Here is a 15,201-nt window from a genome sequence, read left to right on the forward strand (position 1 = left end):
ATTTGCATAAGTGATGTATCTCTATTCCGTAGTTTAAACAGTAAAGTTTAAAAGTTAATTCTTTGATTAGATGAAATACTAAACGAACTGACGCCGATTATGAAGAAGTATGCTCCGAGAAGAATCCCAGTACCCGATGTGTTGTACGAGTATTTCATCATGCGTTCCAGGGCTAACTTGCATGTCGTTCTGTGTTTTTCGCCGGTAATCTGCTACTAAAACCTAGTATTTTTATAAAATTGTTGTATTACCTACCTACCTATACTTAGTAAGCAACAGGTCGAGTGGGCAATCGGGGAGGAACGCCCCGCACACACACACAGCCCCCGTCGCTAACCCGGTGCGGCCGAGCGCGGGTGACGTGTGGGTGTGCGGGGCGTCCCCCCGCCTCATACCCCGATTGCCATCTCGACCTGTCGCGGACTATAGTTTATTCTGTGCACTGAACCCAATATTCAACCAGTTTAATTTAATTAGGAATCGAGTTACGGTTCGATCAGATTTGATTCATATTACTTTGGTATTTGTCAGGTGGGTGAGAAATTCCGCAGCAGGGCGCTAAAATTCCCTGGACTTATTTCTGGTTCTACTATGGACTGGTTCCAAAAATGGCCGAGAGAAGCTCTAATAGAGGTGGCCCATCATTTCTTGTGGGAATTTAATGTGAGTGATTTACGTCATTAACATTCTTAGTGGTAATAAACATTTGCCTAAAAATTATTCAGGCCAAAAGTAAAGATCAAAATTTTACCCTTAACTGTAATTACGGAGAATTATTGACTTATACAACCTACTTTGTTATTGATCGTCAAAATTTAAACGTAACGTAACTTTAACCAGCTGATATTATGTAACTGGCACTAAATAAGTTTGTGCATCTTTTCGAGCTTAAGTTAGTTGTGTGTTTGTAGTTTAGCGGTATAGAATAGTAAGTTTTTTGGAGTTGTTTTGGTGTTTCTAAAGTTGAAATCAATAAAAAAGTTAAAACATACCGTTTTCCCATTTAAGGTTGTGTGCTCAACGGAAACTAAAGTACAGTTAATAGAAATTATGGGCATGGTGCAAGACGACGTGGCCGATACCTGCGTCATGTATTACGACAGGTTCCGTCGGCAGACGCACGTCACTCCCAAGTCTTATCTGTCCTTCCTCGAGGGTTACAAGGTGCTGTATAAGGAGAAACACATGCAAATTGCCGAGCTAGCTAGAAGGTAAGAAATTTTATTTCTATGATACGAATTCAAAGGATAACATGTACCTTCGCAACAACAGGGCATATCAGCTGATAGTTCTAGCAATAATGAGCAAGGTCTGGCTAACCGAATTTTGAGATTCGAACTTGGCCTTTGCATTGCCTCCAAGCCTTGGAGAGCAGGATCAGGCTTATCGCAAGGTCTTATCACAGTAACATCCGCACAGTAACAACAGTAATATCTGATAGTAAACTGAAATCGAAATCGTAAGATAAGTCGGATGCGGAAAGATCTAGGGATCCACTGCATTGTTATCCCAAGAAAAGCTTTACTATTACGTGATTAATGGAAAGTCACGAATGAGCAATACACAAGTACCCAGTATCATCTTTAAAAGCCAGACCAGAACAATATTGCTTTCATTAAAAATAAAAAAAATCGTTATTTTAGAATGATAACCGGATTGGATAAACTCGTCGAAGCGGCGGCAAGCGTTGATATTTTGAAAAAGGAATTAGAAGTTAAAGAACTGGAGATCAAGGAAGCTACAGCTAATGCCGAAGAAGTTAGTAACTTTTCTCTAAACGTATCTTAAAACCAATGTAAAACCATTGGTACCATTGCACGTAGGACATTTTCTCCAATTGTTGTGCTTTTTAATCTGTTTACAATGACCCAGTTCTGTAAAAAAATGGTTTCTCTACTGATAATAACTTTATGAATGCTCAAGATAGTTTTACGGGCTTCAAAAAAGCAGAAGTTCTCCTGAAGGATAGTTTTTTAATCCTATCATTTATCAGTGATTAAATGCATGGGCAGGGTACATAGTTCGAAAAACCGATAAACGTTGGGGTCCCAAGTTGCTGGAATGGCACCCCGGAAAACGCAGCGTTGGAAGATCCCTCACTAAGTGGACCGACGACATCAAACAAGTCGCAGGGACCCACTGGATTCTGGCGGCTCAATACTGTAGCATGTGGAAGTCCCTATAAGAGACCTATGTTCAGCAATGTTAATAATACCTAATAATGATGATGATGATGTTGAGGATGATGATGAAATACACAGGTGTTAGCAGCTGTGGCAGAATCAGCAGCGGCGGCCGAGGTAGTGAAAGCGGAGGTGTTGGCAGTGAAGGATCGGGCGGTGAAGCTAGTAGGTGTGATTGCTGCAGAAACGGCCGTAGCCGAAGAGAAACTTGCGGCTGCTAAACCTGCCTTGGACGCTGCAGAGGCCGCTTTACTGGTATCGTTATCACCTTCATTAATTAAACAGTTTTAATTAGCTATACTTTCGTATATTTGATTTGACTCTTGTGACCGATTTTTCGTTACAACCTCTTTTGGATTTTTGCAGAATTTGTTCTATGACTGTTCTTAGAATATTATGTGAATTATGTATGGTTCAAACTACTCAATCCTATCTAATGTTGCAGGGATACTGCAAATGTCTGGATACTGCCCACGTAAATTGCGGAGACTGAGAATTTGTCAATCCCAACAGCAAGTTTTAATTTAGTTGTACAAACCTTTATACTTTAGTTGAAGATATTGTTATTTCCTATTTTCCTATTTTCAGACAATCAATGCAGCTGATATAGCGACGGTGCGCAAACTGGGCAAACCGCCGTATCTCATTACACTGATCATGGATGCCGTCGTACTCCTGTTTAGGAAACGAATTGATCCCATTAAGCCTGATCCTGAAAAACAATTCCTAACCGCTTCTTGGGCTGAGTCTTTAAAGGTAACTCAAAAAAATAGGGTCTCTAGTCCATAAATATTTTTTTTCGTATTGATTGTTATATGAAGGTACCTACTTAGGTAACTATAAAATTTTCTAATCTTGCTAATAATTAGGTGATGGCGGATGCAAGGTTTTTGAACAACTTGAAGTTTTATCCCAAGGATGAAATTAATGCTGAAATGGTGGACTTACTTCAACCATATTTTAGATACAGGTACACATTAATACAATCTTTATAATTAACTAGCTGATGCTCGTGTGTTCATTTGCGTAGATTTAGTTTTAAAACTCCTGTGGGAACTCATTGATTTTCCGGGATAAAAAGTAGCATATGTCACTCTCCAGGTCTTTAACTATGACCACGCAAAAATCACGCCGATCCGTTGCTCGATTGCGGCGTGATTGAAGGAAAACCAACAAACTAACAAACAAACACACGTTCGCATTTATAATAATATGGCTAGTGATTTTCATCTATTTCTAAATTTTCTGTTTTGAAAACAAAAGTACCGAGTGTATGTCACGTTTTGTTTGGTTTTTTTTTTTTTTTTTTTTTTTTTTGTCGTAAAGCACTGTCACCAGTACTTTACTACCATTACAATCTAGCCTATGAAAGAGGCTAATAAGCAATATTATATTAACCTAAACTTATAAACGTACTTATACCTAAGAATCTGTCCATTGACTTAGCTTAGTTTATAGTTAAGATACCTTATTGGAAGACACTTTGTTCTTGTGTTCTTTAAATTGCACTAGCACTATGCTTTCACTTTGTTCGTGTGATCTTTGATTTGCACTAGCACTACACTTTCACTATAACTACACTAGCTCAAAAGGCTTAGTCCTCTTAAGTCTACGTATTAGGTCTGTGTTGTCGAGGAGCTGGATAGCCTCGACGTTAACATGTTCATGGAGCCTGCGTTCGTGGGATTTAGCGTGTTTGCTAATAGCTGTGTCCACGAAGCCCATTTGGAGATCGCGATGAATGTCTACATTCCTGACGTACCAGGGTGCATTGACGATACCCCTAAGCACTTTATTTTGGAATCGCTGAATTATTAGTAAATTGGTCTTTCTGGTACAGCCCCACAACTGGATACCATAAGTCCACACTGGCATTAGGACTTGTTTGTATAATAGTATCTTATTTTTAGTTGACAGTGATGAGTTTCTGCCTATGAGCCAGTACAATTTTTTGTACCGTAACTCTAGCTCTTCTTTTTTCTTCTTGACATGTGCTTTCCAGCGTAGCTTACTGTCAAGAGTCATTCCAAGATATTTTGCCGTGTTAGCATAGGGTATCTTTTGTTGGTCAATATAAATGGGATAATATTTTGGTATTTTATTAGTAAAATCAATATGGGCAGACTTGGAATCGTTAAGTCTTATTCTCCATTTTTTCGTCCATTTATGTAGTTCATTTAGAGCTATTTGAACTTTTCCCGATGCCTCCTGGTGAGTATTACCCACAGCTATGATAGCAGTATCATCGGCAAAAGTAGCGATGGTATTGTGATCGGGTTGTGGAAGATCACACGTGTACAGGAGATAAAGGACAGGTCCCAGAACGCTTCCTTGAGGTACTCCAGCTTTGATCACCTTGAGTTTGGAGTAAGCTTCCTCTTGCCTCACTCGAAATACTCTATCAGATATATATGATTCTAATATGTTTGCAAATGGTTGAGGAAGTAATACTTTAAGTTTCTGAACAAGACCTTCATGCCAGACTTTATCAAAGGCTTGTGCTACATCAAGAAATACGGTTGAACAGACTTTCTTTTCTTCTAGTGTTCTTTCAATTATATTTGTTATTCTGTGTACTTGATCGATTGTCGAGTGCTTTTCCCTGAATCCAAACTGATGGTCAGGAATCAGATTTTTCTCATCTAATATAGGTTTCAATCTGCTGAGCAGTAGCTTCTCAAAAAGTTTTGAGATAATTGGTAGCAGAGAAATTGGTCTGTATGATGTAACCTCATTTGGTGGTTTGCCTGGTTTGGCAATCATAATTACTTCTGCAACTTTCCACAAATCAGGGACGTGCTTAATTCTAAATGCTGCATTAATCAGCGTCGTTAATTTTACGATTCCTTTTTTTGGAAGGTTTCGCAGGATTTCTGTAGTAATAAGATCATATCCTGGAGTTTTTTTTAAGTTCAGTTTATTAATCATACTGAGTATTTCCTTAGGCGTTACTAGTTTAATGGGAGAGTTTTCTTGATTTGTTTCCATCGTAGAAAAATCAATGTGCTCTCCTTCGTTTGGTTGAAATATTTTTTCGAGATGTTCTGCAAATCTTTTAGCTTTTTGCTCACTATTTCTTGCCCACATTCCATTTTCTTCTTTAATTGGAGGAATATGCATACATGGTCTTTTTAAATTCCTAGTTGCTTTCCAAAGTGAATAGTCGGTACTCCTTTCACTCGTGAGGCTTTGGAGATAACTGTAGGTTGACGAATCATTAAAGTTTTTGATTTGTTTCTTTAGTGCCTTAGTCAAGTAATTCAGCAACCTTTTATCAAGTGGAGATCTCGAATGATGCCACTTTTTTCTTTGCCTTCTCTTTTCAATGATGAGTTCAAGGATATTTTTGGGATAAGCAACCACTCCTTGGGGCTTTTTCCTAAGCTTTGGTGTATTATTCCAAGCAGCCAGCTGAATATCTAATACAAATTTTCTTACTTCTTCGTTCAGTTGTTCCGAGTTTTTAAGCGGCACATTTAAGTTAATATTGTTAGTCAAATCCATTTTGAAGCTGTCCCAGTCTGTATTTTTGTTTACAAGACCAGGATAGGTTTCTTTATATATGATTGTGTCACTTAGCGTTAAGAGAATAGGAGAATGATCTGAATTCATGTCGAACATTTCATCAATGTCTAGATATTTTGTTGATATGTTTTTATAAATAAAAAAGTCAATTAGGTCTATAAACGATTGCTTAGTAAAATGTGTCTCAGATATTAGACAAATATCAATCTTTAGTGTATCAAGGACTACTTGTAGCTCTTGTTGATGTTGTAGTAGTCCGTTTGAGTTCCATGCAAATATTTTAAGCTTATTATTCATTTTTTCGGCTTATTGGTAGCCTTATTAGCGCCACTTTCAAGTTTTTGCAATCTTTCGTCAAACGAGGACATGTATTTGAGAATTTCATCTAGTTTGCTCTCCATATTTCCCTGGGGCAGTTTTGTGCTTGGCAAATTTCTAGAGACTTTTTGAGCATAAGTTTGATGTTCACTTTTGTTCGTGTCTTCATTAGTTTTAATTATATGGGAATTAGTAGATTTCTCAGGTTTCGATGAACGCTGAGGATAAGATGAGGATGATTTTGATGATTTTTTAAGATTCTTATTTTTTAGGATCTGCATTTCTTTGGCAACCATGCAACCCCGATAGTTAGCAGGGTGCGCTTCACCGCAGTGTAAGCATTTGGGTTTTTCTTCTGCTGGCTTAGTGCAGTCTCGAGTCAGATGTTTTCCTGTACATTTTACACACCTGGCCTCTCTGGCACAGTATTTCTGCGTGTGACCATATGCTTGGCATTTTTTACACTGAGGTACCAGTTTTGATGTTTTGATAGGGTGAATTTCAACTTTACACCCTAGAATGTGTTTAATGTCATAAATTTTATTTATATCTTCTACATTATTAAATGTTAGAGTAAACATATTAAGCGGCTCTTTATTCTGCCATCTTAGTTTGTTCACTGCATTTTCTATTTTATAACCCTTGCTTTGAAGGTCTTCAATTATTCTTTTGGGCTGGCATGAGGCAGGCAATTTTTTAGCCATAACACGAATAGGTCTTTCTTGTTTATTCTCATAGGAATGCCACAGAAATTGATTTTGAGTTAAGATTTTCGTCAAGGATCGGTAGGTGTCCTCATTGGTAACGTTTATTTTGACATTCTTTGCGTTCATCATTTTTAATGTAAAATCTGATGAGGCTTCGGGAAGATTTCCTGACAGTAAGTCAAAAAATGTTTGATAGTTTTCCACACCGGACACCATTATAGGCGGGGGTAGTGGTACTTTCTTAGTTTTCTTTTTTTCATTTTTACGCGTTTCTGTGTTTGACGTTTCGAATTCTCTACTCTGTGACAGAATGGGTGACGTGCTTAGTTTCCTTTTTTTCCTACTCTTCACTCTTATCCATTCTGTTTCTTGCGCAAGTTCCTCTTCGTCCGTATGATATTCAGCAGATGGACCCGAACTTTCTTTGTATCCGGACGTATCCATTGGGTTGTTATCATTATTAGAAAGGAGCTTAATTTGTTTTTGGAGCTCCAAAATTTGCTGCTCCATTTTTTTAGTTATAAGCTGGAGTTTTTCATTTTCAGCTTTTTTTTCTGTAAATGCGTTAAAAAGCAAGCGCTCATTTTCCGTTTTTAATTCTATTTTTATATCGGCCATAGTTGCAGGAACCAAGTAGTATAGCGATGATTATTTATTTTATAATAAACCTGACGCGACGAAACGCGGAACTAGGTCATTTTGGCTCACGCACGGCCGCGGCGACGGTCGGATCGCGGCGTCAGCAGTTTTCGCTGTTATTGCGGTAAAGACACGGTCGGTTCAAATGAAAACCAAACACTGACTGTTTTGTTTGGTGAAAATTCAACGTGGAAAAAGCTTTGAGCTTGCAGCGAAAATATTATTTCGCCGCTGACGCCTGCAGCCCAGGCATACTTTCCATGCCGCTCGGCACCCTCGTCGTTTCGATTACGACACGTCCGCGCGTCTTCCTTACTATTTCTTGAGTTTGTTCTACATGTTGGCTGCTCTGCAGGATGCACTCAGTTCCACCTGGCTAACTCTTAATATTATTATCTGGTTACTTTTTCCAAACTTTCAGTTTTTGTCATTTAGCGATTTGTTTGATTTTTACCTAATTTCAGTCAGTACACATTCGAGGCAGCTAAAATCGCTTGCGGCAACGTGGCAGGTTTGATATCATGGACTATTGCCATGGCGCAGTTCTACGCAGTGAACAAGGACGTGTTGCCGTTGAAGGCCAACCTCGCCGTGATGCAGGGCAAGTACCAGGCCGCCAAGAAGGAGTTGGAAGCCGCCGAGGCTTTGTTACAGGCTAAGGAGGTAAACTATGCATAAATGAAATTTCGACAATTCTAGTATGAAAGGTGTAGTTGATTTCAATCCAGGCTTAGGTTTAAAATTTTTCATTGTATTGGTATAATTGAAAATTTGATCCTAATCTTTGATTTAAATCCAATAAATTGTTATAAATGAACATTTTTATAGTTTTAATAAGAGCTACCATTTGATTAATCAGTACCCTTATTACAAATGCGAAAGTGTGTTTGTTTGTTGGTTTGTCTTTCAATCACGTCGCAACGGTGCAACGTGATTTTTTGCATGGGTATAGATAAAGACCTAGGCTTTTTATCCCGGAAAATCAAAGAGTTCTTGCGGGATTTTTAAAAAACCTAATTCCATGCGGATGAAGTCGCGGGCATCACCTAGTAGATAGATAAATATAACCTCTTGGATTACCAAATTTTGTGCTAGGTTCCGCTTTTTTGATGTTTAGCCTCCAATATTTTCTGTTTTTTTATTTTATGTTGAATTGATAATAGATTTTCATCGTGTTTGCTGCTTGGATTTGGCCAAAGTAACTTGATTTAGTAAAATACCTATTACTTTGACGAGAAACTTTATAATAGATGAGTAACTCTAGTTCAGGAATTAGGACTTAGTTGATGTGGATATTTACGTAATATGGTATGGTATGCAAGTAACATATTGGTTAGTCCGATTGAAATACCTTTGCAGCGGGAGTTAGCCGATGTACAACGGCAATTCGAAGAGGCAATGTCCTTAAAGCAGGCCGTGTTAGACGACGCGGCTAAATGCCAGCAGAAAATGGACGCGGCTACTGCCCTCATCAATGGGTTGAGTGGCGAACGAGTGCGATGGACTGAACAGTCTGCCTTGTTCAAGTCTGAAATTGAGCGACTTGTTGGTGATATCCTTCTACTTACCGGGTATTTTCATAATTATTTGCAGTACCTATATTTCTTTGAAGATGATAGACGACTTTGATTTAGAAAATAATGAAGAATTGATTTAATACTAATATACGTTACTAGTTTATGCCCACGACTTCGTCTGTGTGGACTACACAAACGAGATGGACAAAATTTGCCCCAGGCTAAACTATGCCTATCACAAACTTAATGCCACGACTGCAATACAACATGGGATGGGGGATTTTTTTACTATCAAATGGCATATATAAATCATCTCTGTACATTTATTGAATGACACATATATTATCATCTCTGTACATTCTGGGGCACGCCTCCATACAATTTTTGTCCTTTCGAACCCCCATTTTACGCCCTTGGGATTGAATTTTCAAAAATCGTTTCTTAGCGGATGTGTACCTACGTAATATATGTACCTACGTTAATAGCTATCTGCACGCCGATCCGTCAAGTAGTTTGAGCTGTGCGTTGATATATCAGTCAGTCAGTCACCTTTTCCTTTTATATACTTAGACTTCTAAAAGTTTTTCGTAGAAAGTATAAAATTTTTATATTATCTTATCGCTTTATATTATCAACCGCTGAGAACCGTCAAGAGCCACCAAGTTTCTTCTAATAAGAAGACATTTTAAACTAGTATTAAATGAGATATTAGTCAAGAGGTAGAATTAGTAGTAAGTCGTAATTTATTTTCAGATTTTTATCATATACGGGACCATTCAACCAGGAGTTCAGATTATATTTGATCCAAAATTGGCTTCACGAACTATTAAGAAGAAAAATCCCGGTTTCCATGAATTTGAGCATAACAGATCAACTAACAGACGCTGCTACTGTACGTATATTATGTTTTGTTAATTTTATAGGACTGCCAAAGAAGGAGTGTAATGTTTTCAAGGATCACGTATGTCGGCGTATGTGAGTTTCTTTATTCTACCATAACTTCTAAACGCCTGAACAGATTCGGTTGTAAATGGGATGGGGTATTGTAAATTGTCAGAAAACAGAAACCAATCATTTCAAGTGACACTGGTACGTATTCTGAGCACAACTAAATTTTAGAGCATTCGCATCCTCTTCTTACTAATATTAATAACGAATATTTAATACCGAAGGCTGTAATGAAATTGTCATGATTTGATTCAGATTGGTGACTGGAATTTGTGCGGTCTACCGACAGACGAATTGTCGGTACAGAATGGAATTATCGTAACGAAGGCGTCACGCTTCCCCTTGCTTATTGATCCGCAAATACAAGGAAAGATTTGGATTAAAAACATGGAAAAGATGAATGATCTTATCGTTACTACCCTCAATCATAAATATTTCAGGTGCGATCAATAACTTTGTATGTGTAATAATAAAAAGTGAAAAATCACATACTTTGCCGCAGTAATTCATTTATTTTGACCAATTACCTAAGTGTTCCTGTACAACTTGCGCGCGTTTCTATACAAAACTTGACGCTCGCTTTTCCGCCCGCACTTTTGACGTGAACACGCACTACGGGTGCTATATTAGACAGTCCTAGAGAGTAATTTTAGTGATAGGCCGCGGATAGGTACACCTGTAAGTTTTACTTACGTAAGTAACTTAAAAGATTAGCTCATGACAGATTTAGTTATGTAAGAACTTTTATAAGTAAATTTACCTTAGTAAATTTGTTGTCAATTAATTACGTAAGCTACTTACGTGAGTTGTAGTAGTGTAAAACTTGCAGGTGTAATAGTAACCTTGAGCTAGCGTGCACCATGGTGAAATTCCGTACGTTTTTTCTGCAAAATCTGTGAACGGGCGGGGTTTTAGGTGATTTAAGTTCAATGGATTTTAAAACGCACCGCAACTCGCAGCACCGCAGTGCGCGCTCTCTCTTAGACGATGAATACACAATCAATAAAATTTTTCATTGCATTTTGACTTGCTGTACACTTACCAATCATAGCCAACCAAACAAATTGATGATAAATATTTTTATTTGTTCAGAAATCATGTAGAAGATTGTGTATCTTTGGGAAGACCAATGTTGATCGAGGATGTGGCTGAGGAATTGGACCCTGCGCTGGATAATATTTTAGAGAAAAATTACATTAAAATCGGGTCCTCATTCAAGGTTTATAATTTTTTTATATCTTTAAGTGTTTCTTAAATTCCTATTTTGTAACTACCTATTGACTATTCGTAGGTAAAATTGGGTGATAAAGAAATTGATGTTACTGCTGGTCATAAAATTTACATAACTACGAAGCTTCCCAATCCAGCCTACACTCCGGAAATATCTGCTCGGACGTCTATAATAGACTTCACTGTTACAATGCAAGGTACACTTTCATTACGTCTATAACTACTGTGCGATATTTTGATAGGTACTTTTTATGATAATCTTCCTGGCGTAGTGGTATACGCTGTGACCATCAAAGTGGAAAGTTCGATTCCCGTCTGGGTCCGATTCACTTTGTTTTGGGAATTTATAATTTCCAAACTCCTGGTTTGGTTTCTAAACTTACTTACCACTTTACTAGCAAAACCAAGTGTCTAATCTGTTTGGTGCCTTGGTATGATAATAATATGTCACTTAAAAACCGATCACGGAAATGAGTTTATAAAAAAATCGTCGTAGCGCGTCTAAACGGCCAATCAATTTATCTGTATGCACTTTTTACTTACTGTCAGGAGAAGTCCATCAGCTAAGAATGCTCATTAAAATTTATAATTATATAAAACAGGTCTTGAAGATCAACTCTTAGGTCGAGTGATCTTGACGGAGAAAGCGGAAATGGAAGCCGAACGAACTCAGTTGATAATGGACGTAACAGCCAATCGCCGCAAGATGCAGGAGCTGGAAGCTAATCTGCTGCACAAGCTGACCACTATACAGGGCTCTCTGGTTGATGACGTATCACTGATTCAAGTGTTGAATATCACTAAGTCTACAGCAACTGAGGTAAATACAAAGTCAAAGAATAGTAGTCGAATAAACTACTTTACTCTTATTTGGAAATGGCATTCCATTTTTCTCCCCAATTTTAATATTAGGTACCTTCAAATCAAAAGTGAATAGACATCTTCTAGGCAAGCATGCTCCACTTTTCCCTGCATTATCACTGATCAGGGCTCAATAATATCAATAAAAAAAACCTTTTGCATTTCATTACGTTCAGGTGAAAGAAAAATTAGATACGGCAAAAGAAACTGAATTGAAGATCAATGCTGCCCGTGAGGAGTACAGGCCGGTAGCGACGCGCGGTTCCGTGTTATATTTCCTCATTTGCAATATGTCCCTCGTATGCAATATGTACCAGACCTCGCTCGCGCAGTTTCTCGAAAGATTTGACATATCCATGGAGCGATCTCCGCAAAGCCTTATTACTTTCAAGAGAATTGGCTTCATAATCGAGTATTTGGTAAGTGAAATCTTTTTTAACATTAGACTAGCGAAATCCAATCTTCTTCATTAAAAAAAACAGCAGTATTTTATTAGATCTATCTCGAACTTACCATATTATTATTATTATTGAGGATTAGAAATTGCTCACGTCCCTATATTTGGAATTACTGTTTTCGCTTGTGATAAGATTAAAGAATGATAAGTAACTTACACCATTCCTAGGAAAGTTCTCTTGAAAGCGAATGTTTTCAAAATTAGTCCAGCTGCTCTGAAGATTTACTGAACAAACAGACAGACGAACAAAAATGTAGAAAACGGGTCTTATAGTTTTATTAAGTTGCAAAAGCTATGATACCAATTGATGATATCTTTTCATTTGATCTAGACGTATGATGTATGGAAATACATCAGTCGTGGTTTCTACGAGAAGCACAAGTATTTGTTTACGGTGCTCTTGACTCTGAAGATTGATCTCCAACGAGAATATGTGACTTATGATGAATTTCAGACATTAATTAAAGGTAAATGGAAGAATTTGTACTTTTATTATTAAGAATTTGTAATTTGTACATTATTTGAGATATTTATAGTTAGTTATTAAGGTCGAGATTACCTACTATAGCATTTTTGAGTTTGGCCTTAATTTAAAGTTCTTGTTTTCACTTGAGAAAAAAGAGGAGAGGAATGCCAAATAAAAAGTGGACGAATTGTGTGAAAGAGGATAGGCATGTAAAAAGGGTTGATAATGCGTTGACGAATGACAGAAGTGAGTCGAAGAAGAAGACAAGTTGTGCCGACCCCACGTAGCGTGGGATAAGGTCAGGAAGAAAATTGTAACGTGTCTTGATAAATTAGCATTATATAAAATTAATAGTTGCTATAGAATAGGTTACTATTGAACAAGTCGCAAATATCTAAATTGTTCAAATAACATAGGCGGTGCGGCGTTGGACTTAAATGCCTGCCCTCCAAAACCATTTAAATGGGTAACCGATATGTCATGGCTGAATCTAGTGCAATTAGCTACGCTGAGACAATTCACCAATATACTAGAACAGATTAGTAATAATGAGAAGGCTTGGAAAGCTTGGTACGTACTTAACGTATTTTATGATAATTTACTTCAATACGGTATTTGACTATGTCAAAAATAAATAGAGGGTCTTCAATAATACGTAAAATCCACGTTATTTCTTAGTTTTGTGTGTGATAACCATTTTAAATTGTCGATTAAACGAAAAAAATCATGTCAAATGATTGTAACTACTAAGCGCACGTTTTGACGTTTGATAAAAAGTTACTGATTTGACTAGCTGTGAAATACCGGATTGTTCATTATGTATTGTACCATCTCCAAAATAGGAACATCGAGTTTTATTTCGAAGAAACCGTTTTACTATTATATTATGTCACACCCGAAATATTGTGCACCACAAACACCCGAAGCGCCACCAATATACCACGTGATATTTTGTTTCTAGTCGTAGAAAATACCTACTATTTGAATTCATCAAAGGAGTTAACTTAACACGCGTGGCATGGTTTCAAATGTGTAATCCAGTTTTATCAAATTTTTTTTTTTTAATTTACTAAGTCAACTAATTGCGTTCATTTACAATATGTGGCTGAGGCCTTATTTTGGGTAAGTAAAAACACCTGTAGCAGAGCAGAGGGCCTCTTCCAGATTGCACAATAACATTATAATCATAGTTCTAATAATAAACTGCTTATATTCAATTTCATTTCATATCAAAAATAATATCATACATATTGAAGGTATGATAAGGAAGCTCCTGAAGATGAACCACTGCCTGATGGATATCACACTTTGGATGTTTTTCGAAAACTCTTGGTTGTCCGAGCTTGGTGCTCTGATCGAGCTTTGGCACAGAGCTTGTAAGTACATTTAACCTATTGAGGAATAGTTGAGGAAATTCTTAAGCTGGGCATTGACGGTCAGTTTTTTGCGTCAGTCTAGACGTAAAGCTGTAGCATCACTCCAAATGGTTTAGGCCAACTAAATTTCCCCACTCAATGGCGTCACTCCGGCTCTTCAGTTTTCGATCGGCCGGACTGTTAAGAGGTGTACTACCAATTTGTGTCGAAAAAAAAGAATTCTGATTACGAAGAAGAAACATTAATTCTTACTGCGGCTACTTACTGTTTGTTGCCATAATATACTGATAAACAAGAAAAAAAGCTATGGATGAAAGAATGGCTTAAAAAAAGGAATCAATTCACTCACGTCAATTTGTTAAATGAGTTTTCACTAGAACCAAGTGTATGGAGAAACTATTTAAGGATGGACGAAACGACACATTTGAAGCTTTTAAATTTTGTAACTGTATAGGTATATTGCTAAACAGGATACTAATATGAGAGAACGAAGAGAAGCGAGTGAACTGACGTCATTGGAATGACGACACACTCATGTTCGTCCGTCATGAGGTCCTCAGGAATGTGCTTTAGAGGTCCAAGACAATAAGGTTTTGATGCCAGTTTTGCCACAGTCATTGTTCTCACGGATAACTTATCGTTCTATGAAGCCACCAAATGAAGTACCTTTAACTTTTGAGATAAAAATTTTTAATCGACTAGAATAGACTTATTAGACCTATAGACCATTAATGCAATGACTGATGTTTGCATGACAGATATTTGAATCATTCATTGCTCCAAGTTATTCATCGCCCAAGATCTCACCGAACAATCTCCTTCGTGCCTTCTCCATAAACGTGACACTGGCGAAATACTCTGTGCCCAGCTGGCACACCTAAAAGCCAATAATTGGGAATTGAATTGAAGATTATAAAATTGACTAATACAGAATTTAACATCGAATGGATTCATTAAAATTCTAAATAACAAAG

General features: G+C 37.4%; 1 protein-coding gene across 1 annotated transcript in view; it reads left to right on the top strand.

Annotated features, from left to right (window-relative positions):
* The window catches only part of kl-3 (dynein heavy chain 8, axonemal kl-3), a 58,631-nt gene that overhangs the window by 35,721 nt on the left and 7,709 nt on the right, over window positions 1-15,201 (top strand). The window contains exons 62-79 of the mRNA XM_034981418.2: window positions 71-204; window positions 532-663; window positions 1,009-1,211; window positions 1,644-1,758; window positions 2,262-2,438; window positions 2,772-2,939; window positions 3,053-3,153; window positions 7,837-8,035; window positions 8,732-8,943; window positions 9,643-9,781; window positions 10,093-10,277; window positions 10,930-11,056; window positions 11,129-11,264; window positions 11,670-11,887; window positions 12,105-12,347; window positions 12,717-12,852; window positions 13,268-13,421; window positions 14,108-14,227. Coding sequence (XP_034837309.1) covers window positions 71-204; window positions 532-663; window positions 1,009-1,211; window positions 1,644-1,758; window positions 2,262-2,438; window positions 2,772-2,939; window positions 3,053-3,153; window positions 7,837-8,035; window positions 8,732-8,943; window positions 9,643-9,781; window positions 10,093-10,277; window positions 10,930-11,056; window positions 11,129-11,264; window positions 11,670-11,887; window positions 12,105-12,347; window positions 12,717-12,852; window positions 13,268-13,421; window positions 14,108-14,227 — 2,899 coding nt within the window. The remainder of the gene's footprint in view (window positions 1-70; window positions 205-531; window positions 664-1,008; window positions 1,212-1,643; window positions 1,759-2,261; window positions 2,439-2,771; window positions 2,940-3,052; window positions 3,154-7,836; window positions 8,036-8,731; window positions 8,944-9,642; window positions 9,782-10,092; window positions 10,278-10,929; window positions 11,057-11,128; window positions 11,265-11,669; window positions 11,888-12,104; window positions 12,348-12,716; window positions 12,853-13,267; window positions 13,422-14,107; window positions 14,228-15,201) is intronic.

The sequence above is a fragment of the Maniola hyperantus genome, chromosome 2 (assembly GCF_902806685.2).
Source record: "Maniola hyperantus chromosome 2, iAphHyp1.2, whole genome shotgun sequence".
In the NCBI taxonomy this organism is placed as follows: domain Eukaryota; kingdom Metazoa; phylum Arthropoda; class Insecta; order Lepidoptera; family Nymphalidae; genus Maniola; species Maniola hyperantus.